This window comes from Panthera leo, chromosome C2 (genome assembly GCF_018350215.1).
Source record: "Panthera leo isolate Ple1 chromosome C2, P.leo_Ple1_pat1.1, whole genome shotgun sequence".
NCBI lineage: Eukaryota > Metazoa > Chordata > Mammalia > Carnivora > Felidae > Panthera > Panthera leo.
This window is the reverse complement of record NC_056687.1, coordinates 76,703,226-76,727,484: the sequence shown is the minus strand read 5'-3', so window position 1 is coordinate 76,727,484 and position 24,259 is coordinate 76,703,226. Positions and strand designations below refer to the sequence as shown.

Genomic DNA, 24,259 nt, shown 5'->3' with positions numbered 1-24,259 from the left:
ATCTGCTGGGTGTGTAAGAGTCCATTGTGATGGTTTTGGTTTTATTCTATAAGATTGGATTAGTAGAGAAATGACATTAGAATGAGGGTTTGAAGACTGATTATGATTTTTTTAGATAGTGGAGAGGTGCCTCAGGTAGATAGAACAGGTTTGTGCCCTGCCCCCAGTGTGTGTAATGGTGACTAAGCTTCCTTCAACTTGGAGGATGCTCCCATTCTCTGTGTCCCATACCCACACCAACCAACTAAAACATAAACAAAACCCAGTAACCATAAAAATCCCCAAATAGTTGAAACATTGGTTAATGATACTTGACTCAATCACTTGTACAAAGTGTGGATGAAAGTGTTTGTCTTTCAAAAAGGAATTGTAGAAGCCTGTGTGCATTTTTCAGGTAGTTTAGTAAGGGGGGGTGGTAATAATTCTACTAAAGATAAATATTCCAGAAACGTGGATCTGATTTAATGGTATTATGTGTTTCTTATCAGAAGGATCCTCTATCTTCCAGACAGATGGAATAACCATAGTATATGGGATAGAACAGGGGATTTGGAGACTTGATTAGGATAATAGCCCTGCCATTGAATACTTCGACTAGGAACAAAGTAAATGAGGATGGAAGGCCTGTTTATGTAACTAGTAAATGGAAGGCCATTTACTAGTGTTTTGTCAGCCCAAATTAGGTGCCACTCTCCTTCTTCTGTCATACTATACTTGGATTTTGTTAATTTCAACAGGATGGACATCTAGGACATTAAAAGTCAGAGAAGGAGCAAAAGTTTCAGTTACCCTTTATTCCCTAGTAAATTAATTGTTCAGACATTACTGAGATCTTATTCCCATCGTTTCAATTTCCTGCCTGAATGGGAAGTTTCAGTTGTCAGAGTGGTCAGTGATTCAAAGCTATGTATGCTATTTTAGGACTCATAATTGGGGCAGATGGTTACGAGAGTGTCCATAGTCCATAACTGAGCATACCTAAGAAGCTCCCGAGCTGACGGTGGTAGTAATGGGGGGTGAGGGTTGGTTTTGGTGTTGTTATTAGTGATGGTGATATTGATATCCTCTTGGTCCCTATATACGTAAAATTTGTTGGGGATGAAAATGTCAAGGACTTGGCATTAGGATGATAGCTGTTCATAGTTTTTCCTGCATTCTGTTCTCTTTTACTCAGGCAGTTTTATTAGAGCTTTAAATAAAGAAAAGAGACCCTTCTTTAATAAATTAGGGAGACATTCCTTTTGAGGGGCAACAAACAAAGGCATAGGGGTTTACATACGTTATTTCTTTGTACAAATTGTCTTTAACATCTCTTGGACACATTATTCTGAAATTTATTAATACTCTCTTTGCAAATGGAGAAAATCTCATTGATACTGGATGGAGAGTAGGGGAGATGGGGCAAGCTGGTTAGATCCCAAAGGGAAATTTTCCTTGGAATTTTCCACCATTGTCACACACAGCTTAGGGGTTTTCTTGCACATCACCCAGGAAACACTGTGAAATGAAAAGAACTTTTTATTGCCCTTGTTTTTCAGAATTGAATACAGGCTGACTGTGATTGCCAGAGACTTATTCTTGGGAGACAGTGAGACAAAATAAACAGTATCCCCCATTTCATTGCTCTATTTTGGGCCCTGGAACCCACCTTCTGAGCACATGTGCCATCCTTACCTAAATTCTGTTGTATCCACAATTTCAAACAACCTAATGCATATTTGTTTTATTTTATTTACTATTTAATAATATCAACTCTTCTTACGTAGTGAAATATAGACTCATTACTTCTTCCAGGTTTGGTTTCCAATTCATTTGTTCATTTGTTGGGCAATCTTGGTCAAGTCACTTTATTTCTCTGAGCCTTAGTTTTCTCATAAATAAAATGAGAATATTGGTAAAACCTTTACCTTCAGGTAATTAGGAGGAATGTATATGAAAGTGCATTGTAATCAATAAAGTGCTATATCAATGTCAACTGTGGCTGCCTGTCATTACCAAACTTTTCAACATAGAATATGTGTCTGGAACATCATCCTCATTCATAGAGGCTGTTTTCATGTGTACAGAACAAAGGAAAACAAGTATCATCCCTGTTCTCAAATCAATGAGTATGTATTCCATCTGTTGCTAATAGCATTCACACAAAAATAGAATAATTCACAAATTATACCAGGACATAAAAGGCAGTACAGACACAGCTGAAAGAAATAGTTGCTAGTGAATGTATTATTAATCCAGGCATTTGTATGTGGGTGGAAGCTTGTAAAGACTGAGTCATAGGAATTGTATTTTCAGAAAGTTTGGGGTGTGAGTACAAGAAGGACAGAAGGGGAATGACTTCTTCACTCTTCTGGTTTGTGAGAGTTAATTGCCTCCCCACCTAGAATGCCTGCTTCCTCTGTCCATAGAAATTTTAACCTTCTTTTGAAATTCATTCTGTATGTTAGCTACTTTAAGGTTTCTTGATATCTCTGAGTCACTGCTATTACTTACAACCACCTCCAGTTCATAGCAAGCACATTTCCTCCATTATTTATGCCTTCAAAGAGTTTGCTGTAGTTCTTTATAGCATTTATCAAATTATATTATGTTTATGTACCTTTCTGTCATCTCTACTTTCATGATGGCTTGGGAATGACTTATTTATCGCAAGAGAGCTCAGCAAATGTTTGTTGAATGAATGCGTTTACTAGGTACATACTATGTCATTTGTGTACTTAGGGGGATCCACAAATGAATGAAAATCACCTTTTTCTTCAAGGAAAATGGATGGGGGGAGAATATGTGTGTGTGTGTGTGTGTGTACACATACACACACACATATATATATTTTTCAAATATATATCCTACTTCCTATTTCTGAAATTTGCTTGGTTTAATGTAAACTAAATCATTGTATACTTAATATGTATATATATGGATTAAAAAACACTAAAACTATTTCATTTAGTGGGAATGGAGAAGGTTTCTAGTTTTTATTTAAATGATATCTGAAAGTTTTACAAGTCTCTGTAATGCTGTTGTAACAACAGAACTTAATTCTATTTATAAAATTGTTTTCGTCTTTTGGCTATGGATCTTTCACTGTTTTTTGACTTTATTGGCCAGTGTTTCTTCATTTCTTTTTCAATTAATGAATATCTATTGAAGTCTCATTACATGCTACATCCAGTGCATATAGAATTGTGTGGAAGGTACAGAGATTAGTCCCACAGGGTCCCTGCCCTGAAGAGTTTGCAACTGGTCACGGAGACAGCTGTCTATTTGCGTTGAAGGATAAAATGTGTTTCTTTCTGTTGATGCTCTTCAAAAGCAAGGAGGTAGAGTTGCATGATTAGTTTTCAAAACAGACTTAGCTACCATGCCTTAATTTTGGGGAAAATGTTTGGGGTCAGAGGGAGGAGGCTTACAGGACCATTGAAGTTTGGATGGGAATGGAGAGGAATGATGGAATGGCTCTAATGGCAAGATCAGCTTGAAATTTGAGTGAGTGAAAGTGAACATGGGAGGGAAGAAGTCTGAGAAGTGGGAGGGTAGGCATTCAGGGTCCAATGATACAGCTTAAGTGTGCCTGCAGGGAAAGGTGGTGAGATGAATTGATGCTGTTTATCCTCCTATACTGCTTATACTGTTTACTTCAAAGTAGAGTAGATTAGGGAAGGAGCAAAGATCCAGGCTCTGAATTTGGCCTGGCTGTGAAATGTTTTCTGTAATTCCCAGTCTGGTTACTGATTTACAAAGGTGGCTGGATGTGTGGTTGTTTTCCAGCTTGTGTTGAGTCATGATGCAGAGTGTACAGAGGCACATCTAGAAAGGAACTAGAGTGGATGCAGAAGAAACTGGAGTGAACACATAATACTTGGCATAAATGAGATCATGCATTTGGAAGTTCTCAGTAAACTCTGAAATGCTAACTTGGTGTATTGACAGTACAATTCTGTGTATGAGTGTGTGCACTTCCTTTAGTCATTGAAGATCTTCTAGATTCTCTTCTCGCTCAAACCCTAACCCATATGCGCTGTAAGAAGATTTAGGATCAAATAACAATGATACTTCATTCTTGCTGGTTAAATACTAAGAAGTCATTGAGAAGAGTCATTGTTATGGTAACCAGTAATTCATAAACTCCTTGCACCTGCTATGATACGGCAACTATGTCTTTATGTTTACGGTTTAGCAGCATATGCTATTGATGGAATTAAAGATGTGGATTTAAAAAGAAAAAGTTTGTGTTGTAGAATTTTAAAATGCAGTGTGTAAAAAATTACAAAAAACAAAAGAAATACAGAAAACCCAGGGTGCCTGGGTGGCTCAGTCAGTTGAGCGTCTGACTTTGGCTCAGGTCATGATCTCACAGCTCCTGATTTCGAGCCCTGCATCGGGCTCTGTGCTGACAGCTCAGAGCCTGGAGCCTGCTTCGGATTCTGTGTCTCCCTCTCTCTGCCCCTCTCCTGCTCATGCTCTGTCTCTTTCTGTCTCAAAAATAAATAAACATTAAAAAAATGTAAAAAAAAAAAAGAAATACATAAACCCATGATCCTGACACCCAAATTTAATAGATGTTAATATTTGCCTTATTTGCTTTAGTCTTCTCTGTTTTGTTTGTAAATCAGTAGAACATCTGATATAGCAAAGGCACTCCTGCTCTTTGACTCTCTTTGTAGATGAGCACGATTCAATTGTAAATTCAGTTTGTGTCAGTGCTGTATATTAAAAACATATTTATATTACAGTGTATGCATCCATAAACATTATGTTTTAATGTTGCACTGACTAAAACAAAAATATAAAATTGTTGCAGTTCTTCACATGGTTATCCACATGGAAACCTGCAATAATTTTATAATCTTTTATTCAGTATGACCTTAAACATGTATAAAATATATTGTTTGGCATAACTTTCTGCCTTGGTAACATAAATTGAAGTGGCTTTTAAGGTTTTTTGACCATAATCTGCAGGATGTTGTATGTTTTACAGTGTGACCTAATACATATATACAGCTGTGTGTGTGTCTGTGTGTGTACACGTATGTGTGAGTTTTGTGTGAGTAAAACTGAAAAAGTTTCTCCATTCCATGGTTTCCTCGACTGTGTGTTTTACTCTGTTTTCTAGCCTATTCATTTCTAGACCTAATAAATTGATTTTATGACCTAATAATAGGTTGCCATCCATGATTTGAAAAATATTAATCTCAATAATTAATCTAATCTTATCTAAAATTAATACGGGACATTAGTATACAGACATAAGCCTTCACAGTATAATAAAAGTGCTTCAAATAAGAAAGCAGCCTAATAAAATAGCATTCTTCTGCACAAGATTTGATTACATTCATTTTGTCTAATTCATTCTGAATATTTGTTTTCTGTGAACTAAATCCATACATGTCTTAGCCATTTGATCAATTAATATGAATTCACTAGGCATGTTAGGGAGTGCATGTTAGTCAGTATAGAATATCTCCTTTCAGTCTGTTGTGACCTCTTGGTTTGCCTGGAATCCCGGAGGGCTGTCATGGTGTCAGGAAAGGAAAGAGCTCTTGCTGGCTCAGATACTGACTTCTAACCTTGTCACCAACAAACTGTATATAGCCTTGATAACTCTTTTCTTCCGTCTGGCCCTCATTTTCCTCACCTATTAATCGAATGAGTTAATTAGCTCATCTTGAAAGCAGTTTCATTCTGTGAAACATAGGGTAGCTAGGACCTGGGCCACAAAGTTGTTAGAATTTGCTGAGAATATATCAGATGTAAAAGAACAGGACTTTCTCCTGGAATTACAAGTTTTGCAGTTGCAAGAAGTAAGCAGGCCATATGTTGTTTAAATGGTTCTTGGGCAGAAATGATTCCCCAATTGTAAAACCATTTCAGAGTAACCTTAATGTCTCTAAGATCTACCTACTTTTTTATTGTGTTATTTCTCAGGGACAGGGCTGGCTATGTCAATGTATATGTATGTAAGCATATATAAGTGCTAAGAATGGCAAAGGATTGTTTCTTTATTCCATTTCAGTTAAATGTCATCATAGGCAAATTCAAAGCTGCAGAAAGAAATCTATAAACTCTGTTAACTTTACAGGACAGTTTCATGAGTCCTACATGTTGTAGTAGTTTGTGGCTTTAGGGAATTTTCCTTTTTCATGTGAGTTACATGTTTGAAATAGAGTAAGAACATATCACCTAAATTACATGTCCTTCATACAAACAAAAGGCACATTTCATGATAAGAGTTCTTTATGAGTATTGTTTTGTGTATGTTTGTTTTAAGAAACAGGAGTTTAAATTGCAGTTTGGGGTGGACCTTGGAGACCATCTCTTCCCATTTGCTCCTAAAAAGATAGGCCGTGAATGTTCTTGCCTGAATCTCCAAATCGAGGTGACAGTAGGGGCAGGTTCCTGTATCCTCTAAGCTTCCCATATCCTTTTGGTATGCAGATTCTTTTTAGGAAGCTCTACATTTACGGAGACCTAGGGGAGGTAGTTCTAACTCCTGTCTGAGGGTGTGGTCCCATTAAAGAAGTGATTATCCTGAAGTAGAAATCTGTTCCTACCCTAGGGACTAATAAAGGTGTGTTTTTCCTTAGGGGCAGCAGGATAGATGTAAGTCTCTGGGAGAGGATTCCCTCAACCCTAGATGGTTGAGGCAAAGGCTGGATTTCTTTTAATTCCTCTGACTATGCAAGAACTCAGCTTTCTCTTAGCTAACAGTATGCAGAAAGTTCTTGTCTCTTGTATTATGGCCACAATACTTGCCCTCTCTTTTTAGATGTGGATTAGAATTTCTGGACCTATGGGGCACCTGGGTGGCTCAGTTGTTTGAATGTCTGACTTTGGCTCAGGTCATGATCTTGTGGTTCGTGAGTTCGAGCCCCACATTGGGCTTGATGCCGTCAGCCTGTCAGCACAGAGCCTGCTTTGGATCCTCTGCCTCCCCTCCCCCGCTTGCACTCTCCCATAAATAAATAAATTAAAAAAAAAGAATTTCTGGACTCATGGGTTCTGATTCTGTGGTTAATATCCTTAGGCCAGAGACCAGAGCTAACCATTACTTTGTGATACCCTGTGCTTGGCACTGGGCAGGTACTGTGGATGTTTGTGAATGAAGACTTTGTATTAACTAGTCACTATTTTGCACTGCATGTTATAAAGCTGATAATCCTAAAATAGTAGAATTGATTTTTGAAGTAAACAAAATTCTTTTTTTTAACATATTAAAATACTACCATTGAACCTTCTTGTCTGCTTTTCCTCCTTCATCCTCTGCAGTGTGCCGAGATTTTGCTGTTTTAGAGGACCACACCCTGGCCCACAGCCTGCAAGAACAAGAGAGTGAGTAATGGCCCTCATTATGTTCCTTCTGTTTTCTTTTTTAGTAGTAGCTTGAGGCAGGTTTCTTTGGGTGAGGCAGGGAGAGAGAACAGAGTCACCAGGCCTACTTTCCATCAGTCCTGAGGGATTTATCTAGGCAAGTGCCACCTGGGTGGAAAATGAAGTTCTGGGTATTTTAAGGTGTGACAGCTGCCAGGGATTAGGAGATTTTGGGTATATGGGAGGAAAAGCGGGGCGTGAACCTTTCCCATTGCCTTAGTATTGTTAGGAGGGAGATACTATCTGGCATCTGTTCTTCCCCTAGAAGAGGGGTCTGAACATCTTTGCAGACATTGGAAGTATCTAGGTTGTGGCCTTTTCTCAATATTTATGTAGGTAATTATGGAAACTAAACCTAAGTTATGTGTGTTACACAGAAGTACGTATTTGCAAATATGTAATTTGGGAATCATTAATTCATGTGTCAATATAAAAAGTAAGTATTGAAAATGTTTATAAATAGAGTGACATCTTGTGGAGCAGAAGGAGCCCTGGCCTTGGTTTTAGAGTATTGGTGTGGAAATCCTGTCACTGCCGCTGTTTTGCCATGTGACCAGGGGCAAGTTACTTAACCTTTCTGATTCTCATTTTACTTAATGGAAAGAGAAGAGGAATAATTCCTTTGCTGCCTGTTATATAGCATTATTGAAAGCATAAAATGAAGTCATGGATGTGAAGCTCTTTTTAATGGAAAAACCCTTCTTAAGTTATCCTGAGGCGTATTATTAACCAGACGAAACATTACGATTCCTCTCTTCAATCTCTCCGTCCAGTTGAACATCATTTGGCCTCGAATATTCAGCGGAACCGTTTGGTCCAGCATGATCTACAGGTGGCTAAGCAGCTTCAGGAGGAAGATCTGAAAGCTCAGGCTCAGCTCCAGAAGCGCTACAAAGACCTGTGAGGATTTGGGGGCGGGCGGGAGGCATGCTGGAACTGGTTTTCTCTGTGGAGCCAGCAACCAGGGCAGGGAAGAAGACTGTGTGTCTGTTCCACTCATGCCTGTCACTGTTAGATTACAAATCCTATAGTGGCTAGCCCACAGTTTTCTTTGGTCTGAAATTTTTGTTGTTGTTGGAATACTTCGTAGGTTTGGGGACAAGTGGATTCTGGTATGACTCTCAGCACGTTTAACTGTTGGACTTTGAGCATTTCGATCCACCTCTCTGAGTCTGTATTCCTTCCCTATAGCACGTGGAAAATAATCTCTGTTCCCTTTGCCTCATAGGTTGGTTGGGGGATCCAGTGAAATACTGGATATCAAAGAACTTTATGAGTTGTATTGGATTCCTTTACTCTTGCGTGGTTGATGTTTGCTGCCTTTATTTTCCTTGAACTTCTTTTGCTTTTCAGGGAGAGGCAGGATCTTCTGGAAAGCTCTGAAATACACACTCAGTTCTCTTTATAACTTCAGCATCTGACAGACATTCTTTCCTCAGTCTCCTCCTGTAATAGTTCGATAAATGGAAAGATCATATCCAAGGTCTCTTCCAGCACAATGACTTACTTTTTTCCACTGTTTTAAAAGCTCAGAGGGTGCATTTCTTATTTAAGAGTGACCCCTGTATCTAAATCTCTGTGTAATCCCCTATATCTAAATGGTGGATTTAACCACAAGGTATTGTTTTGAGGGGAAAGGGTAGAGGGAGAAGTAAAGGGCCCCCACAGTTTACTGTAGTTCATGTTCAAATAAACAGGAAAGCCTATCATTTTTTCTGTCTTTGAGGAAGGGTTTGCCTTTCTGGTTTATTATTTGTAGAGAGAACTTTAGTCATCCTTTTGTTCAGCTTCCTTATTTTGTAAATAAACACTCTTACTGACTCTTGCTATACCTGTCACCATGAAAGGCGCTGGAGACCACAGATAGGAATAAAATATAGCTGTTGCCTTTAAGAGCCTCAGAATAAAACTCTGAGGCTTTTGAAATCTACAGAGACTGGTGTAAGCCACAGAGAATTAAATAATACATTTAATGACAATGAAGAAAGGAGAGACTGGGAAAACCATTCTAACATAGGTGATGTATTTAATCTGAGCCTCGATGGTTAAATTAGAAGTTCATAGTGCTAGCTGGAGGAAACCATTCTAGCCAGAGGGAGTAATAGGGAAGGGAAGAGGTTAAATAACCTGGAATCTCATGGTAGCTACACGATGTTCAGTACTGCTGGAGTGTAGTGTGTGATTAAGGGCATGGGTTAGGGCATGAGGACAGAAAAGTAGTCAAAAACTGGACCAAAAGTTATGCTTTTAGGAATTTAGATTTTGTAGATGTTATATTATAAACAACAGAGAGCCATTGAAAGAGTTTTAGATTTTCATTTTGGGATCTACTCTGGGGGATGGGTAGATAAAGGATTGTAGGGGACAAGATTGAAGACAGCTTTGAAGTGGTCAAATTAAGAGATGACAAGGCTTGATTGGAGGGTAATGCTCATGGAATAAGGAGAGATTTGAGAGGTGTGGAGGTTTGGGGTCATAACCAGAGTTAAGATGAGAGCCAGAGGGGCACCTGGGTGGCTCATCCCTCCAGCTCTTGATTTCATTTCAGGTAGGTCATGATCTCACAGGTTTGTAAATTTGAGCCCCACGTCAGCCTCTGCACTGACAGTGTGGAGCCTGCTTGGGATTCTCTCTTTCCCCCGCTCTCTCTGTCCCTCCTCTGTTCTCTCTGTCTCTCTCAAAATAAATAAACAAAACAAAACACCCCCAAAAAACAAAACAAAAAGATAAGAGCCAGAGCTAGAGTATTCTAGAGTTCTAAATCATTGCCTTTTACATTATTCACAGTGCTTTGCTATCAAGGGCAGTTCTGAGGCTGGTGCAAAAGTTTAAGACCCTGAATTAGGGTAATGATAGTATAATGAGATTATTCAGAGATTATTGAGATAAAACTCTAAATATAAATGAGGATTCAGAAAGTAATGGATTATAGGTCTTAAATTAGAGGAGAGCCAGATATTCTATTTCTGCCTGGGACTTCAGGCTTTTGGAGGTACTCCTAGCTGAAATAAGTGGTTAGAAAGGAAGTTTTTCTGATTGTCACACGCTAGCAGTTTTGACAGTTGCACCTCACTGGCTGGATGAAATGCTGTGAATATTAATGAACTGGAAGCTCTTACTCACTCTGCATCCTGGGGCCCCCGTCCACTATCAGGCTTGCCCATTGTTGACTACCCCTTTCTCACGTGATTTTGCTTCCTCGGGATTTTGTGTAATTGTCTGAGTGAACTCGATCTTGTCCTTCATGGAAATATGATTGGAAGTGATTATCCTCAGCTTAAACCTCACTTTATTTTCTGTACTAGAGAGGACATCTGTGTCACTTGTAACCTTTAACATTTCATTTGGATTTGCCTTCTCTGCTGGGCTTCTTCTTTTTCCCATCTATTATTATCTTGCATGTAATTAATATTTGCTAACTCCTGTACAGATTTTACCTGAGTTTGAGAGATCCAACTAGAGAAGTCTTTGAAAACTAGGAACATAATTTTGTGTATGATTCTTAATTATTAGAAGTAAGTGAATGAAAAGAGGATATATAAATAAAAATTGTTTTGAGTAGATTTTGTTTCTTTTCAATTCTTTGGTTTGAGTGGTTAAGAGTTCTAAAATACTAGACCTATAAGATGAAGTCACTAAGTCCAAATACTTTTATAGCTGATAAATTGACAAGAGAGGGCATGGCTCACTGACTCTCAGTGGCAGGACCAGAAATCAGGTCTGCAGCTACCTTGTCCAGTGTTTTTCCTACTGATTCTAGGAGAGTCTTGCCATCCCTTACCTGTGCTCTCTCACTTCCTCTTCCTTCCTTTCTGTTTTGTATCGGCATAACACGTGCATACACGGCCGCATCTCTGTCCACCTGTACCTGCCTGTCTCCAAGCATGTTGGAAGTGACCGTTTCTGTATACAAATGAGAATAATTTCTGCCTCTCAGTTTTGTTGGAAGAGAGAGTATGGGCTTTAATTTCTTAATCATAGTTCAGATTATTGCCCTCCCCAACACTTTCCAGTTTACAAAATGCTGTTTGTTAAACATGGAATAGGCAACCAAGAATGAGATTCATTGAGAGTTTTAAGTTCACTCGGTAGAGAGAGAATGAGAGGGAGAATGAGAATGTTTGTTTAGCAAGAAAACTCCCTCTGTAAGTCGCAACTGTAATTTCATTCCAACCTCTTCTTAAGTCGTAAACCCTAAGCATGTTTATGGTCATCCTTCCTAGCTAACAGTTGTGTGTAAAGTTTGGCTTTCCAGAGGTATCAGGTTCTGGAGTTTGAAGCTGCCTATTGACTTTTCTTGACCTGAATCTAGAAGACATGCACTTGTACCCATCTCTGAGAGATCCAGTTCTTCTTTTTTGTTTGCATTGCTGTTTTAGAGGTGATCTGTTTTGCCCACCAAAATCATCCTCTTGGTTCTTCTTCCAAAAAGGATTGTGAGCCTTGACTGCAAAGTGAAGATTTACTCATGTTTGTATCCTCAGTGTCTGAGCATGGTGTCTGTACTGTAGCAGGTGTTAAATTTAAGTCCCTGTTCAGTACATAAATGCCAAAACAAGGCAAACTATGGTAGCAGCAGTATTGCAGCATTCTTGTTTCTCAGGGATATGAGTTTTAAGAAAACTGGCACCAGCCAGAGAGGTGTCTACTGGGAACTGAAGCTGCACGGTATTTTAAGTATTAGTGAAACTGAAAAATACATCTAATTTAAACGCTTATAAAAATCATTTTAAAGTCATACCATCACTTCTAGGAGACCAGAGTGACATCTAGTGATTTGTATATTTGTGGACATTAATCTGATAGTTTACGTTTCCTTTGCAAGATCTTGAGAAAGCATGCCTGTCTGTAGAGTGGCCCCAGTATGGTGAGGTGATAAGAAAATTTAGAAAAGGCCTGGGACTTTCCATTGTAGTGTCTGGGGATCAGATTCTGGTTCTGCCACTTGTGTTCTCTGTGCTCTTAGGGAAATGCTGTCACTACTCTGGACCCCAGCTTTTTTATCTGTAACGTGTGACAATATCCACCTCTTTGCATCATTATTGTGAGGATTAAGTGAGATAAAGATTAGCACGGGTTCATAGTATTCAGTAAATTGTATTTTTAAGAAAATTTATTTACTATTTATTCATACTACTTTCACCTTTGTTTTTTAGTGAACAACAAGACTGTGAAATTGCTCAGGAAATCCAGGAGAAGCTGGCTATTGAGGCCGAGAGACGACGCATTCAGGAGAAGAAAGATGAGGTACAACTAAGATAATGCCCCTCCACCCCAGCCTTGAGGAAGGGCTGCCTTCTGTATTCATGGACTCAATGCAGGGTTGCCGGATGGGCAGCAGAACTCTCCTCTTTGGTGGTGCACAGTCCAAGTGTTGCCCTCCATGGACCACTGTTTATTGCCCCTCGATAACCTAAGTGAACTCTTCTTAAAGATGATGCTAATTCAACGTAAGAGGTGAATTAGTTTCCTTGGGCTGCCTTAACAATTACCACAGACTTGATGTGGTTAAAACAGTAGAAATAGAGTCTCTCACAGTTCTGGAGGCCAGGAATCCAAAATCAAGGTTTTGGTGGGTCCTGCTGCCTATTAGGAAAGATGCTTCTTTGCCTCTCCCTATCTTCTGCTGGCTCCTGACAATCATTGGCATTTCTTAGAGTGTCACTGGATCACTTCAGTCTCTGCCTCTGTGGTCGGATGGCCTTCTTCCCGTGTCTTTGTGTCCTCTTGTTTTCTTAAAAGGAAACCAGTCATTGGATTGGGGACCCACCCTCATCTAGTATGATTTTCTCTTAACTAATTACATCTGTAAAGACCCTTTTTTTTTGAATAAGGTCATATTCTGAGGTTCTTAGTAGAAATTACTTTTTGGGGGACACTATTCAAACCATACAGGGTGTTTGTTTGTGGGTTATTCGTGCAGTCTTGAGAGAGGGTGTTTGTTTGTGGGTTATTCGTGCAGTCTTGAGAGAGGGAGAGCAGACCTGTGTGTGGTCTGAACACAAGTCAGGGCGTGTCAATCGTGAGAGGCCAGGGGCCACCACTGCTCTCACTCTTTGCTGTTCATGGCTTGACTCTCCTGTGATGTGCTGCCTCAAGGAACTAATCAGTTTAATTCTGTATATATTTTTAAATTGTATTGTTTTTAAAGTTGAAAATGACTACAAGTAGCAGTAGTGTTTTTTGGTAAGGAGACTTGAATTTGCATTTAACTATTTCCTTTGTTTTATACTTTTAGCCTTTCTTACAAACAATTCCTTTTCAGCATGTACTGATTCTTTTCTTCTTTCAAACCAGCTGTGCTGTTCTTGGCCACAGACTGAAGAAAATGATTTAGAATTTTAATAGGAGGATGGCCATATGATTTATTGTATGTATACTCACATATTCTTCTAGGTTCAAGGGGGGACTATTAATAATTACATAAGCTGGGCCTGCCTTGGGTAAACCAGCACACGGAATCACCCTGTTAAATAGATGGGATGAGGACCATCAGTCAAGCAGCCTGCATATACTGCTGCTCCCACTGAGCCATCCTTGTCCCTCTAAGACTCCTTGTTCAGTGCCAGGTGAGCGGGAGACATCTGCTATGTGTGTATTTAGCTTTTCTTTAAGAAACAAACCATGATCATGTGATAATCAGAACTGCAAGTAAGCATTAGGATTTGCTTTTTATCCTTCCTGTTATCAACACAGGAACTCTTTCTTCCTGCAGGATGTGTTACTCTGTGTAGTCAAGACTTAGCTTTGGGGATGAAATTGGGAACTGAAAGAAGTGATTATATTTTCTGAACAGGAAAGCTTCTATTTTAAAAAATAACAGAGTAATGAAGTTGGCTTCTTATAAATGCTACTGGTGTCCTGTGATCCCCCCCCATTCAAGAAAAACAGGATAGAAAGAGAAACCAAAGCACTTTATTTAGGCGTGTAGAATCTAAACAACAATCACAATAAATAGTCTCGTGGTAATACTGTATAAAGTGAGCAGTGTAGTGATTGACTCTGTTCTTCAGATGAAGAAATTAAGACTTGAGGAAGTCAGTGACTGGTCTCCAGCTATAATAAGATGACCAAGAAATATCTGTACAGTTCAGGTTCCCTGACTGACTGCTTCTGACACGGATGTCCTGTGATACAACAAAACATGGAGATTTTCGAGTTAGGCTGCTCTGAGTTTGAATATTAGCTCTTTAATGTCTAGCTGTGGCTTTCAGCATTTTACTTACCCAGGTAGAACCTTAGGTTCCGAAATGGAGAAGTCATGATAATTGCACATACACTAGAGGGCTGTTGTGAGGTTTAATGCCTTTGGTGCATATTAACTTAGCTTCTTACATACTAAGTTAATTTCTTTTCTTTTTGCTTTCTTGCCTAGTGTTTCCCCACCATTCTACCCCTTATAACAGCTCTGATTTCTATACAGAAAGAGATGTGTGCTAAATTAGAAAGGGGGAAAAATAAACAGGCTCAAGTGTATTCCAGTCTTGTGTGATCTGAGCCAAGAGTTTTCTTGCTTTTACACATCTCCCAGCTACCTTGCCCTCCTCTGTTGTTTGACCTACAGAAATGGTCCCATTCCCCAGTGCTGTCAGAGACTGAATGAGAAGTGCAGCTGTGGAGATTTAGTGAGACTAGCCTTAAAAGCTCCATTCAGACTCTTGACTTTTCAGCTGATGCTTTAGATCAGAATATGCCTACCGTGTAGAGGTGTTTTCTTATCTGAAGATAGGGCTCTCAGCTGACTGGTATGGTATTAATATTAAATGCACAAAATTTGCATTAGTAAAGTTTGTCTTTGAAGAATGTATGATAATACATATTTGTTTATTTTAGTCCACGGTGCCTCACAGAGGACACTGAGATGAGATAATAGTGGGAATTTTTCTGGCCAACTTTTGAAAAAAAACATCATTGCCTGTTACTCGTGAACTGACCTAATTCTTTTTTTTTTTTTTTTTTTCCTCCCTTCTCTTCTCTCTCTCTGTGCTCTTCTATTTTCTTATGGAGTCTGCTTAGCTAGTATGTTCTTATTGGACAGCAGGGCTGTGGAAAATTCCTCTCTGGATTTTCACCCAGATCTCTTTAAGAGATTTTTGGGGTCAGTTCTTCTTTGGTTGTTTCTAACTCCCCAAACAACCAGATGTAGAATCCAAGGTCTCTTTCCTATTGGGACAGAGTATTTTTCCTGAACAACATTGTACATGAAGAGTAGAGTTACACAACTCTGTGTGGGTTAATTAGCATTTCTGACTTTGTTATGGTATAATTTTATTGTGCTTTTTAACAGAGCACATATGTAAGGAAAGTAGCATTTCCATTCAGGGAGACAGATATAGGAAAGTTAAACCAACAACAAAAAAAGTTTACAGAAGGAGAGAGATAGTCTTACCAGCATTGTAGCTTTCCCCTTCCTCCTCTCCCCAGTCCTCTTCCCTCCCTTCCTCTTCCTCTTTCTCTTTCTCTTTTTTCTTTTATTCTTCTGTCCTCCCTCCTCCTTCCCTCCCTTCATTCCTTTCTTCCTTTTTAAAAAAAAACTTGTTTTACATAGTGTGACTATAGTAGTTGCATTTCTCTCTAAGCCTCTGTTGAAGAAAGGGTTGTAGCCTTTGGGAATACTGGACTGTGTGAGTTTGTAAGTAATTAAAATGGACTAATTCCATTGGAATCATTTTCTTTAGTCATAGCATAAACATTTGTCAGTGTTATTTAATAAGGCTAAGGAATGTGTGTTTAGTTGATTTAACTTATTTTTAAATGAAATTCTTAAGCATGTGTGTATGTGTATGTGTGTGAATATCTATAGGTATATGTGTGTCTCTGAACCTAGGTCCAAATATATGTGAATGTGCCAACTATTTTAGGGCAAACCTTTTTTTTTTTTTTTTTTTTTTTTTGCTTAAGTAAACATTAGCATCACCGTTTTATGAAAAGTCTGTGGCACTAATCCAATAGTTTGAAGCCATTTATAATATGAACTGTTCAGGGATAAACTTAGTAACCAGTTTACATTAAAAATTAATTTAGTGTGAAAGTGATTAGAATTTCATGTTCTAAAAAAGTATTTATATAAGTTGGTAATATTTAGAGCATAGCTCAAATAGCAGTACATTTTAGCTACTAAAAAAATTTCCTATGTTTTGGCACTTTAAAAATAAGATTATACATGTATGGCCAGAAAGGGGGAGGGAGTGGAAGGTGCCTGGTTGAGAAAATTCTTCTTTCTTCTTATCTTAGTTATATTGATGTTTTTTGCATCCATAGAACTGGTATATTGTTTTCTGGTCTTATACCCCTCTGGAGATGATACCTCTTGAGAGTTCCCTACTGAATTAGATGTTAATTACTGGTTGATAAAGAAGTGTAGCAATCTAATGGAATGTCTTTCCTTCTTTTTTTTTTTCCTTTCTGATAGTCATTTGACAGTCACATTTTTAGATTTCCTTGATTTTGTGCTGAAGATTTCCTCATTTTGAAATTTCCTCATTTCCCACCGTTGAGGAATAGAAGTGGAAACTTTCAGGGAGAAGTAACCCTGATATAAAATCGTATAAACCAAAAAAGTAGCATAAGGAATTCAACACAATAGTTTAGTAATTTGTCATGTGCTTGGGGAAGATGTGCTAGGCTCCTTTGGGCCCCATTGCACCTGGTTTGTGATAATGCCTCTCTTAGAGCACTCCCCTTTCACAGGGTCTTAAATCGTGCTAATGGTTTTGCTTCTAAAACTTAATAGGTAAGGCTTTGAAGATATTGATCATATATCCTGTTTTTCTACAGAGGACTCTAGGAGAATGTTTGGTTCCTTGAAGGCAATCAGTAAATACATGTTTTTATTAAAATTACTTTTTTCTAGCATCTAGAGATCTTTAACTGTGTTCTGTCTTATGCTCATTGTTTCAAATTTTCAAGAGGTGGGTGAGCTTGAATGACAGAAAAGGGAAAGATGAAATATAATGGTGAATTTTCATTCAAATGAATGTAGTTACCAGAAGGTCTTTTAATTATGGAGGGTTTTTTTTTTGTTTTTGTTTTTGTTTTTTGTTTTTTTTTACACATTAACCCAAAGTAAGCCAACTTGATTAATATGATTAATTAAAAAATAATTGAAAATGACTTCAGAAGGGTTTATGAGTTCTTTTAGGTTTGTTTTCTCAAATTATGTTTTATGAAACAGTAATTCCAAATGCAAAGACTTGTACTAATTCATGTAAGCAGAAATAAGATTTGCCTCTTTTATACTCACATTGACATTTTTACTCTTTTATTGAGGCATTCATGATTTAATTGTATTTTAGTTATTTGCATATACCTTTGCCATCATAGGCTGGGGGGGCAGGGTCAGAATGTTATTCATCACTCAGTAACTGTAAAAACTTGCCTGGCAAAGAAGCAAGGGGGAGATAGGAGGGAGACCATTTTGTCTTTTTCAGTGGTGCTCTAATGCAAAGCTAAATCAGCCAAATAATTTTTTTCAAAGTTTCAAAATTAAATTGTATATACAATTTTAATGTTTTATAGATTACTGCACTCTTTTCCATCCAGGCTTAGTGAATCATCGTCTTGGAAAAAGGGCCCACAAATAAGAATTTTAAAAATTCTGTTGTTTAATCAGCTTTAGAAATACTAGGTTTGTATGTCCCAGATTGAGTTAGGTTTAAATTTCAATTAACCAAAAAGTCTTTCTTGTTCATCTGGATCATGTGCTACTCCACTGAGTATTTGAATAGCATGAGCTTAATGCCATGAAGTCTGGAAAGCTATGGATGGAGTCCATAAGAGATTAGCAGTGGAGTGTCAAACCATTGACTTTAGGGCCACTGGATGGAGTTTGTTGCATTGTAAAAGGTTTGTTTGTTCTCTGGTAATATTTGTTAGCATTCTCTCTTTATTTGCAGGACATAGCTCGCCTTTTGCAAGAAAAGGAGTTACAGGAAGAGAAAAAGCGAAAGAAACACTTTCCAGAGTCCTCTGGATCCAGTGCTTATGGAGATAATTACTACTATGAAAATGGAGGTAACAATGACTACATTATGACTTACTCTATCCTTAGACTCAACCATAGGACACTCCTTTAAATTTGTCTGTAAAGTGACCTCAGGGTCCATATGGATTTATGGCCAAGTTCTATGTGAATCTGAATTCGTCTGTTCCTTAGTTGGATGACCAGAGCCATTTTCATGGCTGTTAAAACAACTGGCATTTTGTAAGATTTGGCATGCATTCTTTCGTGCTGCAGCCACTTGGAATGCTGTACTACATTCTAAGCACATAAATTGGGGTGTGGAAAATGGGGTGAGGCTCTGGGCTTGATCTTTCTCAAGGAAGTCTGGGCACAGTGTCCGAGGCAGCAAAGTGCCATGAATAATGAAGATGGTACACAGCACATAAGTTGGGTAACAAAGCTCTTGTGTTTTAAACATAGGCCGCTGAGTATGTATGTTGATGACAAAATTAAAATTTAAGATTCCATGATCATTATTTGTCCTTGCTATTTTGCTTTCTTGCTGTTTGATTACTATAAAGAAAAAAATCCTGAGGGTGAAAAGTCCCTTCAGAATTTCTCTTCTCTAGTGCCTGCTTTTGCAGTGTGGTGCTGGTGCTTTGTGGTGGCGGTTGTGGTGCTGGTGATTCTTTCTCTTACTAGTGTGTTGGGAAATGAGCATTTGCAAGTATTGTCCCATCCTTTTTAAAGATCTGTCAAAGGAAAGACATTTCCTCTAATTCTAGCGTCCGTATTGATTGCAGTTCAGCTGGGAGACCACACTTAGGATAACAAGTAAGGAAAACCTAAAGCAGATTCTAGAAAGTAAAGACATTAAGGTCCATGTTACTGAAGTCTCTTGTGAACTAATTATCAATTACTTCTCTGTGATTTCATTGTAAAAGGTAAGTAGGTGTTTGTGTTTGATGAGTGGAATGAAAGGAATGCATATGCAGATGTTAGGATTATTACCGTTGAGGACAATCTTGCCCAGTCACATTGTTCTACATTTGTTACCAGTAGAGCTCGGCTCTGTGGCATAGGCAGGTTGATTCTCTCTCTATTGCTTCATGTGCTCTCCTTCCATAAGTAAAGTGCTCAGCTCTTTCTTGATAACCATTTTCATTATGCTTGTTTTTCTAATGAAATCATGTATCACATAATTAAAAAACAAACAAACAGTATTGCCTTATAGTTTTGTGCTGGAAACCAGAATGTGAAGAGTTTATTCTTCATATTCAGTTACAACCTTAGAAATGTGCTCCTGTGTTTTTTATTTATTTTTAATTCTGCTCTGGAATCATATTCACTGCAAATAAAAGTCACTATTTAAAATAAAACTATTAAGTCTAGAAAAGCATTAGGATGGCAAGTAATTAAGTATACTAAAGTATTAATTTTAGCCTCCCTCTGTTAAAACTTTACACTAATTTGAATTGGGACTCAAATCTGGTTGTTTTGATCAGAGTGCTCTCATCCTTGAGGGCAGGGGACTACCTATGTTAAGAATTCAGTAGTTTTTCAGGAACATTTACAAAAATCATGAAGTCTTCACCTCCTGAGCATATGTATGTGAATATTGGAATTCCTTTTCAGTTGTGTTGTTGAGAGTTTATATGTTGCTGAACATGTGTGATCCTCATTCACTTGCCTTTGAGTTAGACCTAGTTGAGTTCCACAGAAACCCCGTCATAATTTGGCTCATATGCTCAAAGTAATTCTTAGGTTCTTTGCAGTTGTCTTTTCCCAACACATAGGGATATTCTTTAATTGTACTTCTCTATCTTTATGTGTACTTTGATTTTTGCCATACTTATATAATAATTATAATAGATCATTATGGAAGTGGTCCTCTTTTCAGCTTTTATTTTGCTTCAGTATAAATCTTAAAAATGATCACTTAAACATTTTCTACAAATCTGAAATTATCTAAAACATCTGTCAGATTTATATCAACTAAAATGGCATGTCTTATTCATTTGTGAATCCATGTTTTTCTTTCAAAGCCACTGACCTGTATTACAGGCATATTAGTCTTTTTTAAGTCATGGTCTTTGGAGTCATAAGACCTTGGTTCAAGTTTCATTCCTTCCTTAGAGCATTTGTAATGTTGAGAAGTTATCTACTATAATCACATTAAGCCTTTCTCTCATCTGTAAGATGGAGAGTTTAAAAATACATCCTTCACATGGGTGTTGAGAAGATCAAATAATATAATTTTGGTGAGGACTTAAACTCCAAAGTACTGTTGTTCATACATGTATCAGTGTTATGTGTGTATGACAGTATCTTCCATTTCTAAACAAAAATCATCTTATCTTGAAAGACAAACATGGAAGCACACAAATAAAGTGTGTGTGTATACACATATACATATGTATGTGTATATATAAATGCATACGTGTTGGCTGTAAGGAACTTAATTATATTTGCCAAATAACTTGGTCACAAGAAAAATACAAGTCCCAGTCCCCACCCTAGTCTTTTTTCTTTCCCAGGTTTGAAGATAACACAAATGAAGTAGACAATAGATATTTTTTCCTATCAACTCTGTGAAAATATAGTGACAGCTCTGTTCTAACTCTTGAAACACATTCAACTAAAGTTAAACTGATTATCAGTTAACTTTTCAGAAAGGATTAAAACCACCACCAAAAGAACAATCATAGCCTCACATATCCATGTCAAAAACAGAACCCTTGTTTTTTGGGAGCTAGAAGGTAGACTTCATTCATGCAGCCCTTTGTGGGAACATTGGTATTAACACTGAACCATTGTTCCCTGGATATGGTTATCATTTAAGTAGCTAGTCAATTTATATTAATAATTGATAGCAGTAGTCAATTGATTCTCAGTTGTCAAGACACACTTAAAATGATAGTTTGCTAAAATTATAGATACTTTTTTACCATAGAGAGTAATTGTTCTGTTTCAGTTTTGCTTTTATGCAAAAAATAAATGTAATCAAAAGTTCTTCAGATGATTTTAGAAGACTGATTTTAATTTGGATATCATCTTTGAAGCAAATCTCCTTTTCTTCTGAAAAGTTCAAGAGGAAACAATTTGAAGGTTTTGAGAAGCGTTATGGCGTCAGTGATACATTTAGCACAAATTTCCCCTTTCTCAGTTCCTTTATTAGATTAACAATAAAAAAGCTAAGACAACAAAAACAAAATGAAAGAAAAACCCTAAAAACTAAGAAAATGTATAGTCCTTTATTTCCTCTACATCCCATCAAATTGGGGTAGCTGTTTCAGATGCAATTCAGCAAGTGAGTAATTTCAGCAGGGAACAAATCTTAGATAATTTAGTAGTTTTCTTGGAACTAGGGTTTCTTTTCTTCTTTTTTTTTTTTTTTTCAGTTCATTTATTTTGAGAGAGAAAGTGCACAGAGTGGGGGAGAGAGAGAGAGAGAGAGCAAGCTCAAGGTGGGGGGGGGGGGGGGGAGAGAGAGAGAGAGAGAGAGAGAGAGAGAGAGAGAATATCCCAAGCAGTCTCCACACTGTCAGTGCAGAGCTTAGTGCAGGGCTCGAACTCACAAACTGTGAGATTGTGACCTGAGCAGAAATCAAGAGTTTGGATGCTTTAATCAACTAAGCCACCCTCGTGCCGTGTGATTTATTTTTATTACAAAATGTACTAAGGGTCTTAGACAATGTTAAATATGCCCTGCAAAGTGCATAGTAATTCCCTTCCTTCATTTTCACAATAGGCTTGTGCCCGAATGAGACTGGACAAAAGCACACCTCTATGTGCTGTTACTGAAATTTGTTACTGAAATCCCTGTGTTACATTAGGGATTTGTATATTTAGCACATATTGTCTTTTTATAGAAAGAATACAATATCATATTTTTTGAAGTGAATGTAGGGATGGAAGGGACTCCTTTTCCTGTATTCTATTATGGCATCCATTTTTAATATTTTCCTCTGTAAAATTTAAGTTAAGTTTGGGAGCAGAGTTACCCAAAGATAACAGGGTCATTTACTCACTTAAAATTCTCTACCCCATCCTCTTCCACATTGAACTGCATGGCTGGGAATACTTGTTTTGGCCACCTAAGGAGAGAGAGTAGGGGAATACTAAAAACTGGGTCATTTCTCAGACTCTAATGGAAACTAGCAACATTCTGATAGAGATTTATTATCATTTCCAATAAGAATATTTGAAAGCCTCTTCCTAGAAACCTTAATTATCACAAAGCTTGGTTGTTTTCTGTTTTATGAGACTCCCTCAATCCCTACTTTCCCCCCATAATACTTCCAAATTGGTTTTATAAATAGAATTTAACATTTAATGGCCATGGCTTTTGTTATTGGCAAATATTAAAGTACTGTATTAAGTCTCCATAATCATAATCAAGCTCTTCTTTCAGATTTAAGTTATTTCACATAATTTTAGTCTTTTAAATTTTTGACCGTGTACCCAGAATCCTTCATCTATGCCTGGACCAATCCAATAAATGCCCATCCCCTCTTTGCAGTTTGTTGAAAAACCAGTCTTCTCCATTTTAAAATATGGGCCCTGTCTTTCCTGTGTGGTGAGTTCATATGCTCATTAAGTTAACCTACATTTCTATTTTTCACATCCCTCCACTTCCACTCAGACCAGCCACAGTCAAGGAGGGCAAGGGAATTGGGTTCTGGAGTCTCAAGGTCTTGTAGACTCCAAAGTGATGGAAACACTGTGAAGCAAAGGAAAGAGAAACCCAAACATCCAATGGAGAACTTGGAAGAGCTAGAAGATTACTGTTCATCAGGGAAACTTCTGTCATCCTGTAGCTCGAGCAAAGTGAGGGGCAGTCCCCAAATTGACTCTGAGCAGCGTGAAAGGAAGCGGTCTGATCATGAGAGACTTCGGAGACCTCCACTTCCCAAGATCAGTGGTGAGGTGTTTTTGAGTACTGGATTTGATGACTGGGAGGCTAACAGTAGCCATCGAACTCAGAATTGGGAAAAAAAGTCCAGACACCAAGACCGACTTTCACCCAAGTCTTCACAGAAATCAGGGCTTCATTACAAGGAAGCTGTGTATGGGAGGGACCATGGGCAAGGTGAGCACAGAGAAAGGAAACACAGGCCCAGGACTCCTCCCTTCTCAGAGAGTGAGAAATGGCTCCAACTCCATGACACAGGTAATAAAGGACGGTCATGTTGAAAATCCTGGTATCATGTATATACATACAAGCAAATGTATTTAATAAGCATCTTCAGCAACGTATTCTTTCTCTGTAGTTTGTACTCATGGCTTTGAAATAAATCCTGGAGCCAAATATTATAAAAGGTATCTACTTAATACCAAGTGTATAAGAAGAAGAAACATATTTGTACATTTATACTACTACCTTCCAAGAAAATTCACCAATTCCTTACAAAGTTCTTCCAGCCCCAGATTGCAGTGGACGTGCCCATCCCAGACACAGTTCTTCATTTGTCAAGACCATATACCAGAGAATCAGATACCAAATCATAGCTCCTGAATTTCTGGGTGTAAGTCAGATCTTGTGACGCTGTCTTCGTATTATTTGCCTAACTAGAAAATCAAGGCTGGAATTTCTAGCTTCTCTTGGTCTCATCTTTGCCATGTGTAAAGTGAGAGATCAGATAGGCATTCTCTAATAACAGCATATTTCAAATTGTGGGCCTTGGTCTATTTTTGTCAGAATCAGCTGAGCTGCTTCCTAAAGAAGCAGCTTTCTGGATCTCACACATATTATAATTTCTATAGTTTCTCCTGGCAGTTTGGACTCATTTTAGACCTGAGGTAATTTTTCTGCACTTAAAGTTTGAAGATCATTTCCTTAAGTTACCTTCTAGGCTCTAACCATCAACGACTCTAATGCTACAGTTGGTGTTCTGAAATGCCGGTATCTGGTAAGTTCTTGGCATTTGTTTAGGAATAAGGTGAATG

The 24,259-nt window shown here is 38.0% G+C and overlaps 1 protein-coding gene across 4 annotated transcripts in view; it reads left to right on the top strand.

Moving 5' to 3' along the window:
• The window catches only part of CCDC50 (coiled-coil domain containing 50), an 85,977-nt gene that overhangs the window by 19,709 nt on the left and 42,009 nt on the right, over positions 1-24,259 (top strand). For 3 of the 4 annotated variants that reach the window (XM_042903693.1, XM_042903692.1, XM_042903694.1), the window contains 4 exons: positions 7,267-7,329; positions 8,142-8,268; positions 12,525-12,615; positions 18,264-18,381. In XM_042903693.1, the coding sequence (XP_042759627.1) occupies positions 7,267-7,329; positions 8,142-8,268; positions 12,525-12,615; positions 18,264-18,381 (399 nt within the window). Of the gene's footprint in view, positions 1-7,266; positions 7,330-8,141; positions 8,269-12,524; positions 12,616-18,263; positions 18,382-22,955; positions 23,484-24,259 lie in introns of all 4 variants that reach the window. The other variant, XM_042903695.1, reaches the window with a different exon arrangement.